At 41.6% G+C, this 23356-nt stretch overlaps 2 protein-coding genes and 1 non-coding gene across 5 annotated transcripts; 2 read left to right on the top strand and 1 right to left on the bottom strand.

Annotated features, from left to right (window-relative positions):
* Positions 1 to 1177: 1177 nt before the first annotated feature.
* On the top strand, positions 1178 to 11697 carry CUNH8orf76 (chromosome unknown C8orf76 homolog). Of its 3 annotated transcripts, none has more exons than XM_089517905.1 (6): positions 1178 to 1314; positions 2724 to 2819; positions 4441 to 4581; positions 6148 to 6659; positions 8676 to 8808; positions 9386 to 11697. In XM_089517905.1, exons 1-6 carry the CDS (start codon positions 1183 to 1185, stop codon positions 9557 to 9559), a joined length of 1188 nt encoding a protein of 395 aa, XP_089374031.1. In that variant the 5' UTR covers positions 1178 to 1182; the 3' UTR covers positions 9560 to 11697. The 3 variants fall into 3 exon arrangements, with proteins under 3 accessions (XP_089374031.1, XP_089374030.1, XP_089374033.1); XM_089517904.1 differs by having other exon boundaries at positions 4438 to 4581; XM_089517907.1 differs by lacking the exon at positions 4441 to 4581.
* Positions 11698 to 12910: 1213 nt separating this feature from the next.
* Positions 12911 to 20609, bottom strand: LOC149317615 (scaffolding CK1 anchoring protein A-like). The gene is made up of 4 exons (XM_089518945.1): positions 20127 to 20609; positions 17796 to 17963; positions 16642 to 16766; positions 12911 to 13622 (listed from the first exon to the last, which is right to left on the bottom strand). Exons 1-4 carry the CDS (start codon positions 20607 to 20609, stop codon positions 13070 to 13072), a joined length of 1329 nt encoding a protein of 442 aa, XP_089375071.1. The 3' UTR covers positions 12911 to 13069.
* A 1328-nt stretch (positions 20610 to 21937) lies between these two features.
* Positions 21938 to 22010, top strand: TRNAM-CAU (transfer RNA methionine (anticodon CAU)). The gene has a single exon. It is a non-coding gene; the product is annotated as a tRNA-Met (tRNA).
* The last annotated feature ends 1346 nt before the right edge of the window (positions 22011 to 23356 follow it).

Genomic DNA, 23356 nt, shown 5'->3' with positions numbered 1-23356 from the left:
TCCTGGACAACCAAGTGCCTGTCAGCAAGCTTTCTAAGCAACCCTTGATGGCAGTACTCCTGATCCTGTAGTTCCCTGCATCTTGGCAGGGATGTAGTTATAATGGAGGAATCATAGAGTTGGAAGAGGCCGCAAGGGCCATCCAGTCCAACCCCATTCTGCCATGCAGGAACTCTCAGTCAAAGCATCCCCATTGACAGATGGCCATCCAGCCTCTGCTTAAAGGCCTCTAAAGCAGAAGACTCCACCACTCTCCGAGGAAGGAGCGTGTTTCACTATCATACATCCCTTACTGTCAGGAAGTCCCTCCTAATGTTGAAGTGAAATCTCTTTTCCTGGAGCTTGCATCCATTGTTCGGGTCCTGTTCTCTGGAGCAGCAGAAAACAAGTTTGCTGCATCCTCAATATGAAATACTATTAATGTTCATTTCTATCCTGCCTCTCCCTGCAGATCAAGGTGGGTTACAATGACAGACAAATGTCAGTAAAATACATAGTACATATAAAAGCCAAAAATTAAATAATCCTCAAACCCTCCCCCTCCCTCCCTCCCTAAACAAAACAAAACAAATCAACAACAATGTAACAAACGTATTAAAATTAATTATTGGGGTGAGACAGGGCTAATGATTTCAATGGAGTGAGAGGTCAGTCTGGAAAGGGTTGCAGCTGGCGTATTGTAATAATAATAATAATAATAATAATAATAACAACAACTAGATCTTTTGTGGTGTCGATCTGCCTTTCTCGTGTTAATTTCTGGTTTGTTTGTTTTTTAAAAATCTAATAAAATTATTATTTAATCTAATATATTAATATTGTATAATAATAATAATAATATATTACATTATTAACTAATTTTTTAAAAACCCAGAAGTTAAAATGAGAAAGGTAGATCAACAGCACAAAAGATCTTCTTGCAGCACCTTTGAGACTGACTGAAAGAAAGAAGTTGGCAGCAAGAAGAAGAAGAGGAGGAGGAGGAGGAGACCAGAGAGCGCTTTCAAACTCGGAAGTTTGGAGCCACGTGTGAGTCTTCACTATCCAAGCCCTGTAAGTCTCTGGGCAACCGTCTTTTGCTTTGGACGCTCTAGCCCTGTGACGGCGCTGTCCTCTATGACCCGGAAGGGTCCGCTCTAGGCGCAGGTCCTCCGCGCACTCTATGCCCCGAGGCTGAGGAGGATGGAGGAGCTCCCTTTGGGCGCCCATTTTGAGGACTCCGTCTTCGAGGGAGGCGGCGGCGGCGGCGGACGGGAGCCGAGGGGCCTCTCCTCTCTGCCTACCGACTACTCCGCTCGGTGCTGCGAGCCTGAGGTGAGCGGGGCTGGGGAGGGGGCTCCTTCCCATACTTTCATCCGCACTGCAGGGTAAAAGCGGGTTGATAACGGGTTAATACCGGGTTGATAACGAGTTGATACCACTTTCTTTCAGACCCCGTTTCTGTCCCAAATGTCCTCCACTGAGACTAAGAAGCGTGGATTTAATATTTATAGGCGTGTTGTCGGTTTTTTCAGAGCGTTTATAGGTGGCCATGCCCTCCGTTTTGTCCTCCGCCGTCCTCCGTTTTGTCCTCCTTTGTGTTCTTGAGATCTGGTCACCCAGAATGCCAGGGAGGCATCTGACAGGATCCTGGGGTTTGTAGTTCTGTGAGGCACCAGCAGCAGGTGCTCTTTGGCAGGGAATGATGTGCCTTGCAAAAACTACAAATCCCGGGGGTCGCGTCGAAGGGAGCAGCAGCGCTTACAAAGCGGCGTGTCGGACTCCATGATGCAGTTGCTTTAACTGCCCTGGCTCCATCTGACAGGATCCTGGGATTTGTAGTTTGAGGAGGCAGCAAAGGCTTTCTCAGAGAAGGGCTAAAGGCTTTGTAAAACTACAAATCCCAGGACTCCATAGGATGGGACCGCCAGCACTTTAAAAGGGTGTCAGACTGCATTGTTTCTGCAGTGGCAGGCTTGACACCGCTTTCCACTGCCCTGGCTCCCATCTGACAGGATCCTGGGATTCAAACACGGCATAGAAGGCCATGTAAAACTGCAGGTCCTGGGATTATGTCAAATGGGGCTGAAGGAGACATATTCTAAGGTCTGTTGCACTCTACACAGTTGTTATTAGTATGTTGATTTATATCCCACCTTCCTCCCAGTACAGGGACTCAAGGCGGCTTACAAAACGTTAGCAGCACTTGCATCCCAATTTGCCATTGCTGCGTCCAACGGAACCCTGGGATTTGCCGTCTTGTGGACCCTTCAGTCCTCATTTGGCTCCCCATCGTCTGAGAAGAGGCAGAAGGGCACTAACAACAAAGGCTGGGACTCAGGGTGGCTCACAACATTAGAAAACCACAATACAGTTTAAAACATACTAAAACAATACCTTAAAATAGGATTAAACTACTACAATCATGACAGTTAAAGTGGTGTCAAACTGGATTATTTCTGCCTTGCGGATGCAGCCACTATGTCGTTTTACTCCGTTTTCATTTCCCAGTGGCTTGTCTGTGATTCCAGATGCAGCTTTTATTGTACAGGGAAAAAAGTTTATTATAGTGATAATCTTCCAGAAGACATTGTGCAGCTATTCCATGAGGATGGAGAGAAAACCTCTGCTGGCCAAGTTAGGCCTGGAAGGCAAAGGTTTGACTTGTGTACTTGTTTCATTAAAAACAACAAAAGCAAAAGCAAACTAACAAAAACACCTTTTCTTCTCCCTTTTCTCTGCAGTGGTTTTGTGAAGAAACAAACAGTGAGGATGATGCAGAAAGTGTCAATATAAAAAAATTCAGAGGAGATTTGGCATACAAGCGACAGGAATTTCAGGTATGGTACTAGCTCCCCTGAATGGCAATAGTTTCCTCTAAGCACAATTGTTACTATTGGAAGGTGTAGTTACTTTTGATTTTCGTGCACCTTTTGAAAACAGTCCTAAATCAAAGGACAGTTATCTCAGTTTTTCCATTTAAAGTTGCAATGGCTTTCCCCCCTTTTCTTTCTTTTTCTTCTTCTTGCTCTTTCTCAAAGCCTTAGGATAAATTTTTATAGAATTCAGTGTATAAAATTTAAAATGTTGATAATGTCAGTTGCTGAGCAGGTGATTTGTGGCACAGTCTGGTTTGAGCGTTGGACTATGACTCTGGAGACCAGGGTTCGAATCTCTGCTTGGCCATGGAAACCCACTGGGTGACCTTGGGCAAGTCACACTCTCTCAGCCTCAGAGGATGGCAATGGCAAACTGATGAAACTTACCAAGGAACCTCCATGACAGCTTCGCCTTAGGGTCACCATAAGTCAAAAACAATTTCAAGGCACACAGCAACAACAACAACATGTTCAATGAGAGCTACACCTAGAATAGATCAAGGGTGGGCAAAGTGCAGCCCATGAGCTACAAGCCTAGATCTCCTGAAGGTAAAAAAAATGGCAAAAGAAAAAAATGCCCCCCAAATCTCCTCTAGGGAGCATGGGAAGCCTTTCTGCCACATATTTCCAGCAGGCTTATCCAGATGATTTTTAAATGATGGATTTTAAATGGGGATTGTTTTAAGATGTGCACATCTTATTTGTCCTTTTAAACTGATGTGTGTTTAATTGTTTTCATGCCCCACCTCAATCCATGGGGAGAGTCAGGTAAGAAATAATAATAATAGGGGCAGCCTTCCAAAGCTGCTTAGCAAAACATACCAGCTTCTCCTGCACTTTCCTGAAGTCTGCCTCCATAACACCCTCCACTCCACATACCTCTAAAGAGAGATACAGAGTAAGAGAGCAAGTGAGCAGCTCATTCACTTCTCTTATAGGGGGCATTCTGAAAGAGGAGCACTGAGCCAATACTTTGAGAGCAGTCAGAGCCCTACCTTAGGACTTAACCCAACTCACAAAATGTTGGCAGAGTGCACTTTCTTTCCCTTCCTTGTGCAAGCAGAATGAGGGAGCATTCAAGCTGTGTCGATGACCAAAGGTGAACTGGAAAAGGATATGCTGGTGCTTGCTTAGCACCCTGTTTTTTGATGTTGTCTGTCCCTTCTTATCCTCATAATATTCTGCCTCCTGGTCCACTGCAGCCTTGAACTTGTCCTTTACCTTTGCACAGTGTACTTGTTGCCCATCATAGAGTTTGAGTTTGATCCTGCTTTACACTTAATGACCTAACCAGACCATAGTTTGGTAAAGCTTTTCACAGGTAGAGTGACCTTGGTGTCATGGTTTGAGCATTGGACTGGAGACCAAGGTTTGAATCGCAGCTTAGCCATGTAAACCCACTTGGTGACCTTGGCAAATCACATTCTCTTAGCCTCAGAGGATAGCATTGGCAAACCCCCTCTGAAGAAAGTAAACCCCATGATAGGTTAGCCTTAGGGTTGCCATAAGTCAGAAACAACTTGAAGGCACACAGCAACAAACAACAAACCCTAAAGTACATTATGCAAATTGATTTCAGAAGGCGCTGTGTGAGTATTCTGGCTGCCTCAAGCTGTTGCCTCCCAGCAATCTTGCCATGAGAAGAGACATATTGGAGAGCCAGGCTCGCTGCTTAGCTTATCTGGGAAGACACAAGGAAGCCTTGGAGATTACAGAAACTCTGGTTGGTAGCTTTTTTTAATAAGATTGCTGGAAAGTCCATTTTGCTAATTAATTTATTTAAAAATGTCATCATTTCTCCCCATCACCACTAATCTTTTACCTTTACATTATTTTCAGGAAAAAAATATTTTCATTCACTATGTCAGTCAGTCAACCTTTATTAGGCATACAACAACAACATACATTTACAATAAATCTTCAGGATCGTTATTAAAATTTAAGCCATAATCTTGTTGCCTCCACCAGAAAATTGTCCATTAGCCTGGTGATATGTGGGTTCTGATCTTCCAATAAGTATTCCCCTGATAACCCATCCAAACAGATATTCATTTCCAATAACCTTCTTAACAATCTATGTCAGGGGTAGGCAACCTGTGGCCCGCGGGCCGGATGCGGCCCAGCAAGGCCTTGGGACCGGCCCCTGCCCGGTCCTGCAGCCGATTGCCGTCAGAGCCTTTGGCCTCTCGTGTGAGGGTGTGGGGCCTTTGGCCTATCAGGAGGAGGCAGGCAAGGGGGGCAAGCGGCAGGCAAGGGGGGCAAGCGGCGGGCAAGAGGGGCAATTGTCTATAGAAGCCTCCGAAACTTGCATTTATATTAACATTTTTTTAAAAAATCAGCCAATTTTTTGTGTGCCCTCCATTTTTATAAAAAGTGTCCTCCATTTGACATTTGTGTCCTACATTTGTCCCGGTTTATTTATTTAATTTTTTAAAAAATTATTATTTGTTTTTTGGCTTCGGCCCCCCCAGTTGTCTGAGGGACAGCAACCCGGCCCCCGGCTCAAAAAGGTTGCCTACCCCTGATCTATGTCCAATATAACAAGGGAGAAGAGAATTTATAGGAAAGTGGGGAACAATCAGATGAATTGGGAATAACTCACCATATGGCTACATGTGTCATCTTCAGTATTTGAAACTGACTTCATTGTGTTAGATGTGTTGTTTGCTCTTGTCCTGTTAATTTTCATAATTTATTAAGATGCTTGTGAGTGGAGTTAAGAAGAGACTTTGCCCTTGGCTTTCTGGAGGATTTTTTTAATGTTAGTGTGTTGCAGCAAAAACAGCCAAGTGCCTTGTGGCATCTTATAGTCTAAAATTTATTATGGAATACATTTTTGTGGACACAATCCAGTTCATTGGATGGCTTATGGCAGAATAGATTTGTTTGTGCAGAGGTGTCCCCAAGGCTGTTTTTGTGGCCATCAAAGTGCTCCTTTATATTGACAATCCTTCACACACACACACTCAAGGGAGAATTGTAACTCCAGAAGCCTCCAAGAAGCAGGATTCCTTTCCAAAATAAATTGTGGACCCCATGCTTTACTTTGCTTTTGAACCAAGAATTGTTTTTGAGAATGGTGAGAATGGAGCCCTGGAAATGATTTTTTTAGGTTTTGATAGAAGAGGCTGGTGCAGCCCAGAAGATGGTGATAGAAATTGGTTCTTGATGACCATCCCTGTATCGGTCTATAAATGCTGTAAGGCTTTCTGTTCTTGCTGTTTTTGCCAGACTATAAGACTTCTATACAGCATTATTTTTATTCTTTCTTGATTTTTCTTCTTTCTAGAGAAATGGAGCAACAAATACTGACCACATAGCAGCCATCCTTTGCCTGCAGCTTGCCATTTACTGCACTCTAAAGCAGACTGAGAGAATAATTGTGTGCCTACAGCAACTCATTACATTACACCCCTTTCACCCAAGGCACTGGAAGTCACTTGCCGAAGCTTACATGAGCCTTTTGCAATTTCCAGCATCATCATCCATGACAGAAGCCGATGTCTTGCAACATGGCAGCTCAGCTGTAGATAAGCACTGTCTCCAGGTTTTACCAAATGAAGCCAACTTCCTACTTTGCAAAAATTACAGCAAGAGAAAGGATGCATCTTTGCATTTTTCTCCCGAAACAGATGGCAGCTGTGGATCTTGTGAAAAATGTCAAACAGTACAAGGACCTACAAGGACCCTTGGAAAATCAGAGGCACAGCAAGCATTGAAGAGAGCAGTGTGTTATTCTGTGGGACAGGAAGGCTCACAAGACATTTGGATATATGCATGTGCTGCTTTCATTAGAGCAAGGTAGTAAACAACAGTATCAGTTTTCTGTACAAATAGTCTATGTTTATCATCTTAAGACAAACAGATGTAAAACTGATTCATGACCACCTCTCCCCACACTTTGTTTTATTAAATTAAAACAAACAGTGGGAGAAAAACTCCTTTCTTTTATTTATTAGCCACACTTATACCTTTCCTCTAATGATTTCAAAGTAGCAAACTTGGTTCCACTCTTCCCCACTTTATCTTCACAACATTCCTGTATAATGTGCTCCATCTTAGAGGGAGTGGCTGGCTCAAACTCTATCGAGCTACATCTGCACTGCAAAATTAATGCAGCTAGAACCCACTTTAACTGCCATGGCTCCATCCTGTGGAACCCTGAGATTTGTAGTTAATTGTGGCACCAGAGCTCTCTGACAGAGAAGACCAAATGTACCCTCACAAAACTAGAAATTCCAGAATTCCATAGCTTTGAGCCATGGCAGCTAAAGTGGTGTCAAACTGCACTATTGCGGCAGTGCATATACAGCCACAATGAATTTCATGATTCAGTGGGAACTTGAACCTTCAGCTCCCAGGTCATAGGCCAGTGGACACTATACAGTCCTCCAGAAGTTGTTGAACTATAGTTCTCAGTATGATTTGCTGGCGAGGATTGCTGAGAGCTCCACTGAAACAACAATTGGAGAGCTGTATAATTTCCATACTAGTCCTGGTCTAGTACTCTAATCACCAAAGCTCATCAGCTTCCATTTTGATCAACCTTTTTGGTTGGTTGATTGTTTTGGCACCTCTGCTCTGATCAAATCCAGGGAGCCCTTTCCCTGATTATTATGGAGTTTTAAAAAAGGAAATTCAGTATACCTGCTTGTGGTCCTGTTGTGTCATGTAAAAGTCAGTGCCATTGATGTTTAGTTGCACAGCTTTGTCAGAGGTTGGCAGTAACATTAAAGCCAATGTCACTCCTCAGTGCTCCTTTAAATTCCATAAAATTAATAATTCTTAAAAGCAATAACAAGGACAACATTATTACTTTAAAAAAAATTAACCTGAGCAAAATGTATGATTTGGATTTAAATTGTAGTCCCAAATAAAGTAGACCATTCAACAATTGATTCAGTGGGTCTGCTCTAGTTTGGCCTGGTAGTCCTGTTCCCACATGAGTAATATTTATTTGTTACTCTGAAATGTTACATTTTGGTTGTGTGTTAGTTTGGTGAATTGGGAGAGTATGTTAACTTATCACACTATTCAGTACTTTTGTGTTAGCCAGCAAACCCCTTTTTAGAAAAAAGTAATATTAACACCACTATGTTAGATTTTCCAGTACATTTTTCAAAGAACTGAGCTTTATCTGCATTGTCATGTAAATTGAAAAGAAGAGCTTTCTCTTGAGAGACTAATGGAGACACCTTGTAGAAAAGTTACCAATGACCAAAAGGTTTAACTAGCCCATCTATTCCTAAATAACTATGTTAATAATCTGAAATTTGTGAGCCAGTTTCAAACCACAGTTTTAAGAAGTGGCTGTGTTTGCATGTCAGTTTTAACTATAGTTTAATGCAACACTTTGAGTTGGAACAAGCTTCAGTAAACCCATGGTTTTAGGTTGCTTTGTTTCAAATCCAACCAGTTAGTGATACACCATGATCCTGACTTCAGATGCAGTGACAAGCTGAGTTTAAGGGAAATTAAAAGTAAGTGCTTCAAAGGTCATCTTCCCAATTATGTGGGGGAAAGAGAGGGGAACTTATTCCAGACCATTTATGTCAGTGTATATCTCATTGTTCATCTCTGTAATATAAAATTAGGCACTGGCTTGGCTGCCTCTTGCAAACCGTATGTATGTATGTATGTCTGAGTATCAAAACCATTTATAGCCTGGGAAGTGATTCTGCAAAAACTGCTTTGAAATTCCCTGCCCTGATCAAAGCCAAACTGACTTTTTAAAAAGTTATGTTGGCTTTGACAGATGGAGCTCTCCTGACTGTGCTATGTATATTCAGTTTTTCCTTTGTTTTATTGTATCCTTAGGCTCTTGTTTCAGCTCATACAGTTGAACCAATCTTCCTTTGCTCTGGAGAGAAACTTAAAGGCACAGCAGGAAATTGAAGACCAAGTGGCATCATTTGAGTTAAAGGAAGATGTCTTGTTCTTGATAACCGAGGTGAGTGAAGCGATGATGTTTGTTTTCTAGAAAAAGTAGAACTTGACATCTCTCTAGTGCATCCAGCTACAGGAAATTAGCTGGATGCATCTTTGCTGATCCTCTGCTCTGCAACAATATGCATGTGGCCATTTTGTGAAGACTGCATTACTTAAAAGGTGCATTTTGGGGGATAGCATAATTTCCCAAGTGCAGGATTCCAGCCTATATGTTTAACAAAATCTGCTTCCCTGTGATTTCCACCCACTGGTTTCAGTCCTGTAGAGCCACATGGAATTAGTTTGTGCTATTCTTTGTGCACCACGGATAGTATTTCCATAATCTCTAGGAAGAAGATAGGAAACTGCCTTTTACCAGGTCAGAGTATTTGCTCTTCTGACACGGTTTTCCCTGCTGTGACTGGTGGCAGCTCTTCAAGATCTCAGGCAAAGAGAAGTTTTTCCCACCACCTACTGTCTGATTCTTAGTACTGAAGTTGTCAGAGATGAACTTTCAGTTATTCCTGTTTTTAAAACAAGAAATGTGAAATCTAAAATTTGGCTTAGTGGTTAACTTCTTTCACCTCTGTTCCTTATAGATGATGGGAGAGGATCTTATTCCAGAAAAGCTGAAGGAGGATGCCCAGGGAGAGGTGAAATGCTTGGGTGCTTCAGCCTTGATGGCCATGTTGAATACCTCTACTGTGGAATTTGAAAAAAAGTGGTTCCAAAAACTCAGAGAACACTTCTCTCACTTGGAGTGCCAGATGTGACATAATGTGGCTGTATTAAGACATGTTCTGTTTTTCTTTTCACCCTGGCTTTCCAAACAGCTCCTGTGGAAGTGGTTAACAGGGCAAATGTAGCCAGGCTGTGAGTGTTTCAAGCCTGAAGCAACTTCCATCAGATCTAAGCCTGAGCTTGTGTTTTCCAATGTTGCCTGTTCTATTCACCTCGGAGTGCCTTGAGGAGGATGGAGGAACTTTTTTTGACTAGAAGCCTTGGCAAAAGACCAACATTTCTCTCATTAGGACTTGTGCCCATTTCTTTTTGTTGTGTTTGGCACAATGGGTCTTTTATAAATGGCAAGATGCCCAGGGTTAAGGGGTGATGAACTTCCATTCTTGCATTCTTTTGGCTGGGCTTTTGATCTCCCAGCCAAACCCATTGTCCCTTGAGAAAGATGATGAAATGATTTCTGTTTCTAGTAAAGTAAATGCGTCTTTTCATTTAAATTACAGTAACCCTCACCCAGGAAGTGTTTATTACAGAAAACTGATTATCATGGTCATATGATTATGCTAAAATAATTCAGTCAGTCACTTTGGTACATGTGTGGTTGTGATCTTTTATTAAAATAAATTTATTTATTTAAATTATTTTTAAGAATCCTTTCAAGCAAGAATGACAGTCTACCTTCCATTTTTTATTGTGTCTCTTGAATAGTATAGTTTGCTGAAAGTATACCTTATTGTACTTAGCTTGAAGTTTGTTCCATATTAGGGGAAAACATATTGATATATTTCTTCTGTTTCCATGTCAGAACAGTCCAGATACCAGAAAATTAGGGAGAATAAGTGGATGTTTTTATTGGTTCTGTTTCTTCTAGCAGTTCTCATGGATGGACTGGTTTGCTTGTTTGTTCAAAGTCATTTTTAATTATTTAAATTTTAAAACAACAACAGTTTTTCTATTATTACTATTCAAGAGGCAGGGGAAAACTAGATTTTGGCTTCCCTTCCATCCTAATATACCAAATATTGCTGTGTTTTCTAAAGAACATTTCACTGAATCCTAATTCCCACATCCACATTTATATCTGTAAAATCTTTTAATTAAAAAGGTATTTCGATGCAATGAGAGACTGAAACACAGTCGCTTTTATTTACCTTGGTCAACATCCAAGGTAAGTAATGCCAGCAGAATCATGATTTTCTTCCCTTCCTCCCCACCCCAGCAGCCCTCCAAGATGCCAAAAAACTGCTCCACAGTGTTTCATAGCCTTGTAGAGTGTGTCTTTAGGGTGCACGAGAGAGAGCTGATTTGAGGAAAAAGGAACAGAATCCAGGGGACATCATTGTATCCTCTAATTTTTACCAGAATTTTATAATTACAGCTCTTCCCCACCTATAGTTCTCTTAATATCCCTTTGCCCCAACAGAGTTTTGAGTGATTAAGATTTTCATTCATGTATATTTGCCTAAGTGCATCCAGTTAGTGAGGGCATGTCTGCCTATGAAATCTCATTGCCCTGGAAGGATTCCCCTTCAAAACATAGGGCAACTTTGGGGGTACATCCCTTTTTATATGACTGCCCATGACCTCCAGGCCAGGCCTTCTGCATAGTCATGGGGTGATAAGTAATCCACATTAGCCAAAAAAGGTTTTTGCAAAGTTTTATTTTTCCAAATTCTGAAATAATGGGAATATATGAACAGCAATTTTATATATATATGTAAGTAATACTTGCAAAAGATCCTTCCCTCCCCCACACTCTTCATTTTAGTCCACATTCTAGACAAAAAGATAAAGCAAAAGTCTTCAGGTTAAGTAACATGTGAATCGTTTTAGAGTGTAATCTCCTTCTTGATAGCTGGTCTGTATATTAGGGATTTATTTATTTTTCATATTGATGAACATTCATTTGATTCCTCATCAAAGTGGTAAAATCTTGGTATATTTTGAGGTAGAGATGCGAAGGATTGGGGGGGGGGCAGGAAAAAATAGAAAAAGATGCATTTTCCCCTGAAGCCTTCTTTCTGGAAAAAATGGGGGAAATTGAGAAAAAATGAATCTGAGAAGATTTTCTTTTAGAATAATGAATAAAATGTTTAAGACAAGCTATTCATTACATTTACTCCTCCAAAATAATTTCTAAAACCTATGTAACGGGCGGTGTACAGACCACCCCTTTCCCCAACAGATCGGGGCCTAAGCTGCCACAGTGGCAGCCCCAGAAGCCCCAATCCACTGCTTTTCCTGGCGTCGGGGAAGCGGCAAAAGGCCACTTCCCCGCAGCCTGGAAAGGGGTGTCCTTGGGGCTTCATGCCCCAAGGACACCCCAACAGCGGCGGAGAGAGAGAGAGGTTGCTCGGGCCCTTTCTCTCTGGATCACTAGCGCGGCTGTTTAAAGGCCGCACCAGCGATACGCACGGCAGAAAGAGCTGCAAAACGGAGATCCTTCTGGCGCCGCTGAAAGGGTGGCACAAGTGCCCTTCAGTGATGTCAAGACGTAACAGCCGCGCCGTGCCGTTTGGATGTAACGCGGCCGTTACGTCAAAATGGCGGCGCCCATGTGAACAGGGCGCCACCATTTTATATGTACTCCGTACGTATAAGGGTTCCAGGTGTCTAAAAGAGACGCCCCCAGGCAACCCTAGTAAGTACGGAGTATGTACAAAATGGCCCATCTGGACAGGGACAGGGAGACTTTTGTGTAAACCAGTGTACAATTATTATTATTATTCCTGGTCTTGCTACCCTTTTCTTTAGCTTTTTTAAAAATGGGAATGAATGCTTTATGCCTGCTTGACACTATGGAAAAGCAGGAGACAAAATAAATTTCTGTTTTTTTATTAATGTTTATAGTTTCTTGTTTTTTTTTTTTTTTTTTTTTTTTTTTTTTGCCTGCTTCTAAAAAAGTGTCAAAACCAAAGATGTTCCTTACAGTTAGGGACTTTGTCACTCCATTTGCAACAAAAAATTATTAAAATTTTAAAAAAGAAATTCAAGCTAAATTTTCTGAATTTTTATATCTATAATTAGAGGATTTCATTTGTCCTGTTACATGCCTGTGTCAATTAGATCTTTAAAATGATTTTGATGCAGTTTTAAGGCCTAGTTCATTGCCTTTTTTCTAGTTTATGAAACAGAATAGTCTGTTTTGCATCAAACCAGATGGAAAACCCCATGATACGTTTTCCTTATGGTAGCCATAAGTCAGAAATTACTTGAAGGTTTGAAAACAACAGCAAAAAAGATGGACAAAACTTTGATATCATGAATTCCTCAATATCATGAATCACATGTTCTTCCTTATTGATTATATAACATAACCTGCTTAACATTGTTTCTTTTTTTTTAGTTTTCCTGTTCTAGACTGTAAAATACTCACTTGTGTGATGTTTCTCAAGCTTTTTAGTGGCCATGAGGTCTAAAAACATTTCTTTAATGTTTTTAAGACTCACTAGCTCTCTGTTTTGTATTGTTATGTTGTCTAGTTCTCTCATACCAAACTATTCATGTTCGGGCAACAAAAGATAAAACTAGCTGACCAGCTGTAGTCATCTTAACAAATTGGCTTTGTGAAGACACCTCCAGACAGGGTTCATCTGTGCTCTGTTGATATCCTCTTGTCTCATTCTTATCGGCCTGTAAATGTTAATGTTGTTGTAAAGGACTGCTGGTGAATCGGCAACATACTGGCGTTGGTAGTAGTTGACCTGAATGCCGTGGGGTGGTGGGGTGGTCATAAATGTGGTGTAGCCATGGAAAGAGTGGACCCTGTTGAGAGGTGATGGTGACATAGGATGGATGTTGTAAACCGGAGTCCTCACAGGTTGTCTACTTGCAGAACCACTGTTGTTTGAAAGACAACTGAACGGGTCAGAGGGCGTATGGATGCTTCCTAGGTTGCTGCTGTTAGTGAGGCTGCCTTGGGTGGCAGCAGTGCTCTTGTTGAGCAAGAAAAGAGAGGTATGTGAAGGAGGTCTCAGCTCCGCCACGGGTTTGGACAAAGCGTAGAGATGCCGGAACTCTTCATCAAAGAGCTCCACCACTTGCCCCGTAAACTTGGAGAGGAAGTTTCGGTGGACCTGGCCGCACAACCACGTGAAGCTGGGTAGGTGTGAATGAAAAACAACAAAAGGTGGGTCAGTCTTTATCTTCACAACTTCACAGGGGAAAACATTTCCAGGCACAATTTGAAGTACCGATGTTGACCTTGAGAGCCAGCACAGTGTAGTGGTTTGAGCATTGGGTTGGACCATGACTGGATATCGGGGTTCAGTTCCCCACTTGGCCATGGAAACCCACTGGGTGACCTTGGATGAGTCACACATTTTCAACCCCCAAAAACCCCATGATAGCTTCACCTCTGGGTTGCCAAAAGTGGGAAATGACTTGAAGGCACACAACAACCAAGTATTGACCTTTTTAAAGCCTTTGAAGTGCTGGGCTTTGCTGTTGTTGTTGTGTGTCTTCATGTCATTTCAAGTCATATGGTGACCCTAAGGCAAAATCTGTCATGGGATTTTCTTGGCAAGATTTATTCAAAGGGAGTTTTCCTTGGCCTTCCTCTAAGGCTGAGAGAGTGTGATTTGCCCAGTGCCAGCCACTGGGTTTTCATAGCTGAGCAGAGATTCGAACCCTGGTCTCCAAGGTTGTAGTCCAACACTCAAGTTAAATGGACCTACCTTCATATCACCCTACCCATACAACAGAGGGTGGACAAGCTACAGCCATCTGGATGGTGTTGAACTTCAAGTCCCATCAGGCCTAGGCAACATAGTCAATGGTGAATGCTGAGAGTTGCAGTCCAACAGTATCTGCAGGGCTGCATTTGGCCTGCTCATGTGATACAATAACATTATCATTTGAGATTGGTGCCTAGCTTATACAATGTTCCCCTGTGATAAGATCACTTGACATCTGTACTGCTTTTTCTCATTAGATAAGTACTTAAAACATGTACAGGGGCTCCTCCACATTCCCTGGGATTAGGGACACAGGACCCCAATGAAAGTGGAAAAATGGCAAATAATAGGAAACTATTTTTTAGTTTTATAGTTTCACCTGAAAGAACACCGCTCTCGGTATCTCTCGATCCTCCAGTGCAACCTTATGGTCACCATTCACCAGAAACTGACCACAGAATTGTGCTGGAGGACTTATAAATGCATAGAAAAGTGTTCTCTCGCCCTCCAATGCAACTTCTGGCAGAACTTGGCCATAGAGTTGCACTGGAAGACCTAGAGATTCCTAGGGAGAACATATTAATCAAATCCATGAATAATCAAATCCACAAAAGTCAAAGCCACAAATGTAGAGGGTCAACTGCACATACAACCTGGGCTTTAAAATAATATTTTAGCTCTGAATTAGAACTGGTATTCTGCAGGAAGCACCTACTGTCTTAGTCTGACCTTTTGTAATATTTTCATTGCATTTGCTCCTCTGCTACATTTTTATTGAACAAACAGTATATAAATATACTAAAAATAATATTAAAATCCTATCACAATAAATTCATGTTCTCTGCACAGGGAAATCCAGACACCAGGATCATTGACACAACTGTCTTTACAGAGAGAAGCTCTGTTAGAAGATGCTTTCTCAATATTAATGTAGTCAAGTGGTCTTGTGGATGACCCACAAATGATAAAAAATGATGATGGAAATGGGAAACAGCAAAATAACCCCACAAAAATCCTAAATACAGACAGTCTTATCATGTTTAAAAATATGTTTAACATAATTCATAAACACAATTTTAATAAGCATTAGGAAATGCCAAGTTTCCATCAACTTGAAGCAGGATTTATTGAGCAACTGAATAGAAAACTGCAACCATTTTCCCTCTCTTTATATCGCTGCAAGTAAAAGAAGCTTGACAGCTGGACTCTCCCAAGGGGCCTTGACATTTTTTCTGTGTCCCTTTCCCACAGAAAGCTTTTTTGTTCTTGTTTAACCAGAAGAGGAAAATTTCTGATCATCATATTTTCTCACTGTCATTTCCCCTTTTCAACATTCCTAGGCTTGAGGGAAGATTTCAGCTCAAGTTTCTGCAAAACGTAACCTTGAATAGCTAAAACACAGGAAGCTGCTGCCAAATATTGCTGAATTCCATCAACATTTTCAAGATGAAACGTGTATTCAGTATATTTTAAAAATAGGTGTGGTGATCTCTCCAGCCCAAAGCTAACCCAGTTTCATTAAAGCCACTTTCTTGGGGGAAACCTATTTGGACTATGGCCAAGATTTTGTTTCAGAGAATACACCCCATTTTCAGTCACGTTCCCCTGCAAGCTTGCCAATGTTCAGTTCATGCAAGAAATTTGCAAAACAACTTCCATCAAATCTAAGTCTGAGATTATTCAAACCATAGCACTGGCTGAATCCACACTGCAGAAATAAAGCAGTTTAACACTACTTTATCTGTCCTGGCTCAATGCTCGAGGATTTTGAGAATTGTAGTTTGGTGAGACATTTAGCCTTTTCTATCAGAGAGCTCTGGTGCCACAACACACTACAATTCCCAGGATTCCTAAGCACTGAGCCATGGCAGTTGAAGAGACATCAAACTGGATTATTTCTGCAGTGTGGATGCAGCCTTAATGTTGTTGTATGCCTTCAATTCAGTTTTGACTTATCCTAACGCTAAATCCATGAGGTTTCCTTGGTAAGATTTGTTCAGAGGGGTTTTTACCTTTGCTATCCTCTGAGTTTGAGAAAGTGTGACTTGCCTGTGGCCTGTTGGTGAGCTTCCCAGAGGGAACAAAATGTTGGACTAGACTGGCTTTGGGTCTGATGTAGCAGGGCTCTTGTCATGTTTCCCATAGTACTCTAATTCTCAGCCTGAATATGTCGTAAGAATTGCATTGGCAGATATCACGCACACTCCACCCTGAGTGGGATGGTGAATCACCTCTGGTTTTTCTGCTAAATGAAATATCCTGGATTTTGAACTTATTTCAGAAATAAGGGGATCAGTCCCTTGGCTGGCTCCTTTCAAATCTGGATTCAAACCCAGAGTAGATTCACTGCTCCAATGACATGGAAGCCAGTGGAGTTAGAAGAATTAAACCAAAGAGCAGGTGTGAACACAACCGCTTTAGAAAGCAAAACATTACATTACCTGTAGGATCCAGACAGAACATATCTCCAGTCTGAGATGATGAATTTCTCTTGAATTTGTCCTGAGAATTTTCGACCTGATTTGGCACAGTAAACCTCACCTGTAACGCTTCTCACGGAAATGTTCTGGTGAGTTATGAAAGAATTGCGACATGTCAGTCACTGTCTTTAATCCTAGCTTACCTCAAATAGGTGTTATCAAGGTAAACATATATGTTGTTAGGAGCCCATTGGAGGACTGACAGTGGGATATAAATCATCATCATCATCATCATTATTGGCAACATGCTATGCCTTTTCTCTTGTACAGTTTCTCTTGTGCAATTTGCATCCTGATAATTATCATCCTGACTTTCATTAGACATCCTCTGTCTCCTGGTCTGGGAATTCTGGAAATCCCACAGATATGCAACCTTTCCTGGCTCCCACTCCTGGCTGCCATTGCAACCTCTGCTCATCATCACCAAGTGAAGTTGTTTCAAATATATGGAGGAGAAGTCTCAACAGCCCCATTATTCGCCCCATTTCCGATGTTCAGAAGTGAGTGGTGTTGCATGCATGGCCAAACTGGCACCCATCTCACACACAAATTGGACTACCCACAGGCTTATAAGAAATCCAAGTTTTTCAAAAGTACAACAAATCTTTTTCTTTAATCCTTCTCCCAACTCACCTCTTTGTTGAATCCTAAAACACCCCCAGTTCAAGTCTTTTAGTCAAGTCTCAAGTCTCAAGTCTCTACCTTTAAGTCTCAAGTGGACTCTCAACTAGCCACATAGCCCAAAAAAACCACAAAAACATGACTTTCAAGTCCTTGCAAGATACTTTCAAGTCAAGTCTTAAGTCTGGGAGCCAATTTTAAGAGGAAAAAAGGAGGCAGTGCATGTTTCTGAGAGGAGAACAGGAAATGTGTTAGGCAATGGGCTTGAAGTGAAGGTTGAGGTCTGCTTGATAGCCTGCACCCGCTGCACAATTGAAGAGCCTCTAAAGCTTTAGAAGGATCCTTCTGCCTCAAGCTGCTTGTTTAACACATTTGCCCCAATCACATTGCCAATTTGAAGGTTCAACATTTTTTGTTCTTAAAAAGGCAAACTTAATACTGCCCATTACATTGCAATCAAAAAGCTGTAAGATGTTAACAGGGGTTCCCCATACCTTAAAATGTCCCTCTGCAACATGCAGCTTGTCACACATCTCAGTGAAAAGCTTTAGGTTGCTGTGGTCAAGCAGGAGATAAACAAACACCTGTCGCTTGTTGGCGGCTTCTAAGATATCACAGAATATCTCAGCATCAGTGAACACATCCATCAGTATGGCTAGTACCTGGAAAGGTAGAGATGAAGGGGAAGAGAACAAGCAGCAATAAATTGCCAGGATGTGAAAACATCATCCCTCCTGAATAGTTGGCCAGTGGGACTGGCTATTCAGAGTCATTTGAAGAACCTCACATTTCTTAACCCAGTCATCTTTGCCTGCAAAGGTTTTGTTGTTGCTGTTATGTGCTTTCAGATAATTTCCATCTAACAGTGACTCTAAGATGGACCTGTCACAGGGTTTTCTGGGGCTGAAAGGCTGTGACTCACCCAAGGTCACCCAGTGGGTTTCCATGGCTGAGCTGGATTTGAATCCTGGTCCTCCAGAGTCCTAGCTCAATGCCCAAACCACAACACCATGCTGCTTGAAAGGTAGTTTAATATTATAGTTCTGAGTGCTTCCACAGGGATGGCAGCACTTGGCTTAACCACAGAGATGGAGGCAGGAATGGCCCAAGACATTTTGCTGCCTGAGGCAAAGGACCATACTGTGTCAGTCCTCTAGTTCCAGGTACAAAAGCAAACTGGACTGGGAGCTGAACAGGGTTTCCAGGTGTCCCTTATTATAAGGGATGTTCCCTGTTTGATGGTTGGAAATCTTTTCCTTTTATGTGGACTGAAGAAGATTTTTTTTAAAAATCCTGTATTTTGGGGTGTGGACCCTTCATAAAAAAAATAAATATGTGCAATTGTGTAATCTATGAATGTGGACAATATGTTAATTTAGTTTAATTGTGAATGTGTACACATTTACCTGACAGTCAGCATAGTGTAGTGGCTTGAATGTTGGATTCTGGAGGCCAGGGTTTGAATGCCCACTCAGCTATGGAAACCCACTAGGTGACCCTGGCCTGAGCACATCACACTCTCTCAGACCCAGAGAAAGGCAAAGGCCCTCTGAACAAATCTTGCCAAGAAAACCCTTAATAGGGTCATCATAAGTCAGAAATGACTTGGAGGCACACAACAACAGCACTTTTACCAAAAATGAAATTTTGCGTCTACCCATTTTAACCTGAGGAGGAGGAATAAACCATACATCAGGAGTCACCAACTTTGACAGATCTGGGAGCAATTTTTTTTTGTACCCAGAACACTTTGGGTACTACACAGACTGCCAAAAATGCCAAGAGGACATCCCACAACAAAAGCAAACCAGAACTAGTAGGAAGTCCACTTCTAGTTTTAAAAAATTAAACATTACAGTGGGGAAGAGTGGCTGAAACCTATTTAAAAAGTGAACTCCAGTTCCTTAAGGTTCTCAGAGAAAGGCTGTTTCCTGAAAGACAATTTCCCCAGTTTTTTAATGGCCAAATAAAGCACCAGATCCCATCTGATCTTGGAAGATAAGTAGGGTCAGTCCTTCAAGAAAGCCATCAAGACAGATCTCTTCCGACAGGCCTTTCCAGAATAGTTCAGCCACCCATTGAGTAGACTATTATGTAGCCTATTGATTTTCTCGCACACCATCCTCCGGTTTATTTGTTTTTATTTGTTTTAATTAATATTTTTAGTATGAATTTTTAATATAATTGTGATTTAATTGTTCTTTTAAAGGGGGGAGGGTAGGACTTGCGACTATCGTATATTGTTATTTTATTATGTTTTGACTGTTTTACTGTAAGCTGTCTCAGTCCTAATCGGAGTAGGCGGGATATAAATAAAAGTGTATTATTATTATTATTATTATTATTAGTAGTAGTAGTAGTAGTAGTAGTATTTTGATAGATGACTGCTAATGAACACCAGGCACTGTAGGTTGTATTTCAGAGGAATCACCTCTGAGTATTCCTTGCCTAAGAAAACCCTATGACATTCATGGGTAACCATAAATCAACAGGTGACTTGAAGGTACACATATACACACAGAATGGACCACGAAATTTGGAGGCTGCAAAACCAGCCTTCTGGGAGTGCATGCATCCTCAGGATTGTACTTTGCCCATAGCTGCTATACATCTACAAGCAAAATAATCTGAAGCAAATTTCCACAGAAAACTACCTTTAGTGCCCTCGGCAACATGGGATAAAGATATCCTTTATCCCTACCCTCCGTCCTATTGGACTAGGTAACTGTGGAGGCTGTTATTCTCCACCTGCATGTTGAATATCCATGTCCAAAACCCAATGTCAGCTCTGCTACCTGTTGCTCACCAAATGCCCATCCTTATACCTGGTAGGTCTTGTTGATGCAGCGCCGTATCAGGTCCCTAATGTTGCTGTTCTTATCTGTTTGGAAATACACAGTGGCGCTTGACTTCTCTTTCAGGTAGGGCTTTTCAGACGTGCTCCAGGTGTGAAGAAGGGCTGGTTCGCTATTCTCCGAGACGAGAGGAAAATACGTTCCCGACTGGAGGGACCTGGCGTCATTATTTGGTCTGGGCCCAGCTTCTCCATCCGCATGCATCTCACTCGAATAGTAGGGTTCCCTTGTGTTCTTCTTGATGTACTGAGCTTCCACTGTGGAGAGGAAGTCCACTTCTCCCTCATCCTCCAAGGCCTTGAGGTAGGCTGGGATGCCACCGTCTAAGAGGGCATCGGTGGCTAGCCGGACACTTTCATTGTGATTGAAATCCAGTTTGGCCAGTCGGAATGACAAGTTCTTGACCTCTTCCAGTCGCTTTCGGATCTTGCCCACGTGTCTCGATCTGCTCATGGTTCTTCAACAGGGAGTAGAAGGAGCAGCAGAAGGAAGGATCTGCTGTACCTCTTGTTTAGCAGGGAAAGATCCCAGTTTCAAGCTGAATGGAGGTTGGGCATCACATCAAGGACCTGGTTGAACAATGTTGAGAAGTCTCGATGGTCAAGAACACAATTAGTTAATGAAGACACAGTTAATCCAATTTGAGACGTCCTCCATGCAAAATGCTAACTGCCCGCTCTAGATTTTGCTACGAGGGTGTATTGTGGTAGGAAAAAATAGGAGAAAAAAGAATAAACAAGCTTAGCAGACACACTTCATTCACAATTAGGCTCCAGGTGGTAGTCAGGATTGAAGCTGATTTGTTTGCTTGACTGAAAAAGTTACACCTTCTCCCCAGGGCCCAAGAAAGGGGAGGAAACGATATTCAGAGGCTTTCGGCATCATCCAATTTGGATTTCATCATACAATTTCCTTTTCACTCTCTGACAGGTGAAAACTTAAGAGGGTACTCTTCCCTGCCGTTTTGTTCAATGCACCCGATTTGACGACCCATTTGGTTATTTGACATTAAGAGACAGCCGTTTTGTGCTCAACATCTGCTTGCGGCTGGTTCAGGATCAGATAAGCAAGCAATTAATCTGTTCAATTACCCAGGGAAGGCTCATGTGGAAATATTAACTAGACAGGTAAATAACTACCTGACAGCTTGAATCAGATCAGCTCCCATCTGACAGGTTTTTAGATGAATCTCCCTGCTTTACTTTATTCGACAAAAACAAAGGAAGACACTCCGTATTGTCGCAGCTCCCATCATCCCCTACCATTGGCTGAGTTGGCCCAGGCTGATGGGAGTTGGAGTCAGAAGCCATGGTTGATGTCTTGAAATTCCAAATTGAAGCCCTTTTTGTTTTCTAAAACTTTTGGAACTTTGGGTTCATACTTTATTCATGTTTAGTATATTTGATGATCTGTAGTGCCTATTTTATTTTGCGTTGTGTCGCCTGCAAATTTGATAAGCATGCCCTATACGCCTTCCTCCAAGTCATTGATAAAGGTGTTGAATAGCACTGGGCCCAGGACAGTGTTGATAATAATAATAATAATAATAGATAAAGATGTAGTGTCTCTGTAGTGAAGTCCATCTTGTTCCCTTGATCTGTCCTTTGCTTTGCATTTAGAGCCAAGCTGTAATTGGGTCCCACTAAATGCAATGCAATGCAATGCAATGCAGAGCAGATGAATGGAATGAGCCTTCTCTAGACTGTGCAAAGAAATGAACTCACTTCCTTGCAAAGCCTTGCAAGTTCGCTAGGAAGCCCAGTGAGCCTTTTTTTCCAGGGGCCTCGTTAGCGCAGTAGGCAGCGCGTCAGTCTCATAATCTGAAGGTCGTGAGTTCGAGCCTCACACGGGGCAGCAGCCATTTTTCCTGCAATTAAAAAATTAAATTAAATTAATAACAAAAATGCAACACCTTTCCGTTTCCAAAGCTGTAAGGTTTTATTATTGCAACCAACCCAAGCACCCACTTCACCTCTGTTTTTAGGAAAGCTCTTGCAACTGTGAAAGTTGCAATGCATGCAAAGGGAAATGCAAATGGAGAATTTCTTTTTTGGAGAGATCAGACAATCTGGGCACACCTGGATGCAGGGCTAAAACGCAGTTAATCCAGTTTGAGACGTGCTTTAATTGATAGGGGGATCCTTCCTAGGGATTGTAGTTTATTTTGGCACCAGAGCTTTCCAAGAGAGAAGGCTGAATGTCTCACTAAACTACAGTTCCCAGAATTCCGTAGTATTGATAATTTGCAAAAAGTAAAAATAAAATAAATATTTGATTAGAAAGAATTAATGCAGTCTGATGATCTGAGCAATTTATACTGAGGATGTAAGGTTTGGGAAGTTAAGTGTCTTTAAGGCTGGCTATCTAAAGGCTGTTTTTTTAAAATGCAGATTTACCTGGGAGCAAGTCATTCTCCTTCACAAAGAAGAATTAATAGGATTAATAGCTATAAAATTGCATAACATTATATAACATTATATATGCATTGGTAAGGTGATTTAGTTTGAAATGCATGCTCCCTGCAAGGGATATGATTAACAAATACAAATATATATCATATCCATATATATATATACACACACACACACACACACATATATATATAATTTTTGAATACATAACAAATGTTTTTATTTGTGAGCCGTCTTGGGTCCCTTTCTATGAGAAAGGCTGCATAAAAATGAAATAAATGAATTTTATTTCCTTTCAACCCATCAAATGCAGGCTGACCAGAGGTCCTCCTTTTCCAGGACATGTCCTACACTTCAACCTTCTGTCCAGGAGGAATGCCAAAATATCCTCCATCTTGAGGACGACTAAGAAGCATAAATTGAGAGTTATATTAGTGTTTTAGCTTTTATTTGGTATTGTCCTACATGTTCTGGAATGTCCTACATGTTGCAGTGCTGTCCTCCTTTGTAGTTATGACATATGGTTACCCTGATCCGACGTATTCCAAATGACACAAAGCTGTCCTTGTATTCTTTCATTTAGGAGACCTCCATCTTTTCACAACCTGGATTCACCTTGAAGTATCCACTGGAGTTTGGTTCCGGGACCTCTGTGAAAACCTGCAGCTGGATCACATATGGATTCCCTACCTCACTCTGCCAGCCACTTTTTGGCCATCAGATGGGATTACAGAAATACACAGGCTGTGATAGCATCAGGATGGAAAGGAAGTAAAAACTGGAACTTAT

The sequence above is a fragment of the Sceloporus occidentalis genome, unplaced genomic scaffold, assembly GCF_023333645.1.
Source record: "Sceloporus occidentalis isolate IW3139 unplaced genomic scaffold, rSceOcc1.0.p SCAF_3, whole genome shotgun sequence".
Taxonomy (NCBI): domain Eukaryota; kingdom Metazoa; phylum Chordata; class Lepidosauria; order Squamata; family Phrynosomatidae; genus Sceloporus; species Sceloporus occidentalis.
The sequence above is the reverse complement of the archived record's forward strand: the minus strand, read 5'-3'. Positions and strand labels throughout refer to the sequence as shown.

Coding starts and splice junctions, on each gene's coding strand:
- LOC149317615 (XM_089518945.1), bottom strand. CDS start 20,609: ATGAGCAGATCGAGACACGTGGGCAAGATCCGAAAGCGACTGGAAGAG. Junction 17,964..20,126: donor GCATCAACAAGACCTACCAG/GTATAAGGATGG, acceptor CTACCTTTCCAG/GTACTAGCCATACTGATGGA. Junction 16,767..17,795: donor TTGCAGAGGGACATTTTAAG/GTATGGGGAACC, acceptor ATAACTCACCAG/AACATTTCCGTGAGAAGCGT.
- CUNH8orf76 (XM_089517904.1), top strand. CDS start 1,183: ATGGAGGAGCTCCCTTTGGGCGCCCATTTTGAGGACTCCGTCTTCGAG. Junction 1,315..2,723: donor CTCGGTGCTGCGAGCCTGAG/GTGAGCGGGGCT, acceptor TTTTCTCTGCAG/TGGTTTTGTGAAGAAACAAA. Junction 4,582..6,147: donor TGGAGATTACAGAAACTCTG/GTTGGTAGCTTT, acceptor TCTTCTTTCTAG/AGAAATGGAGCAACAAATAC.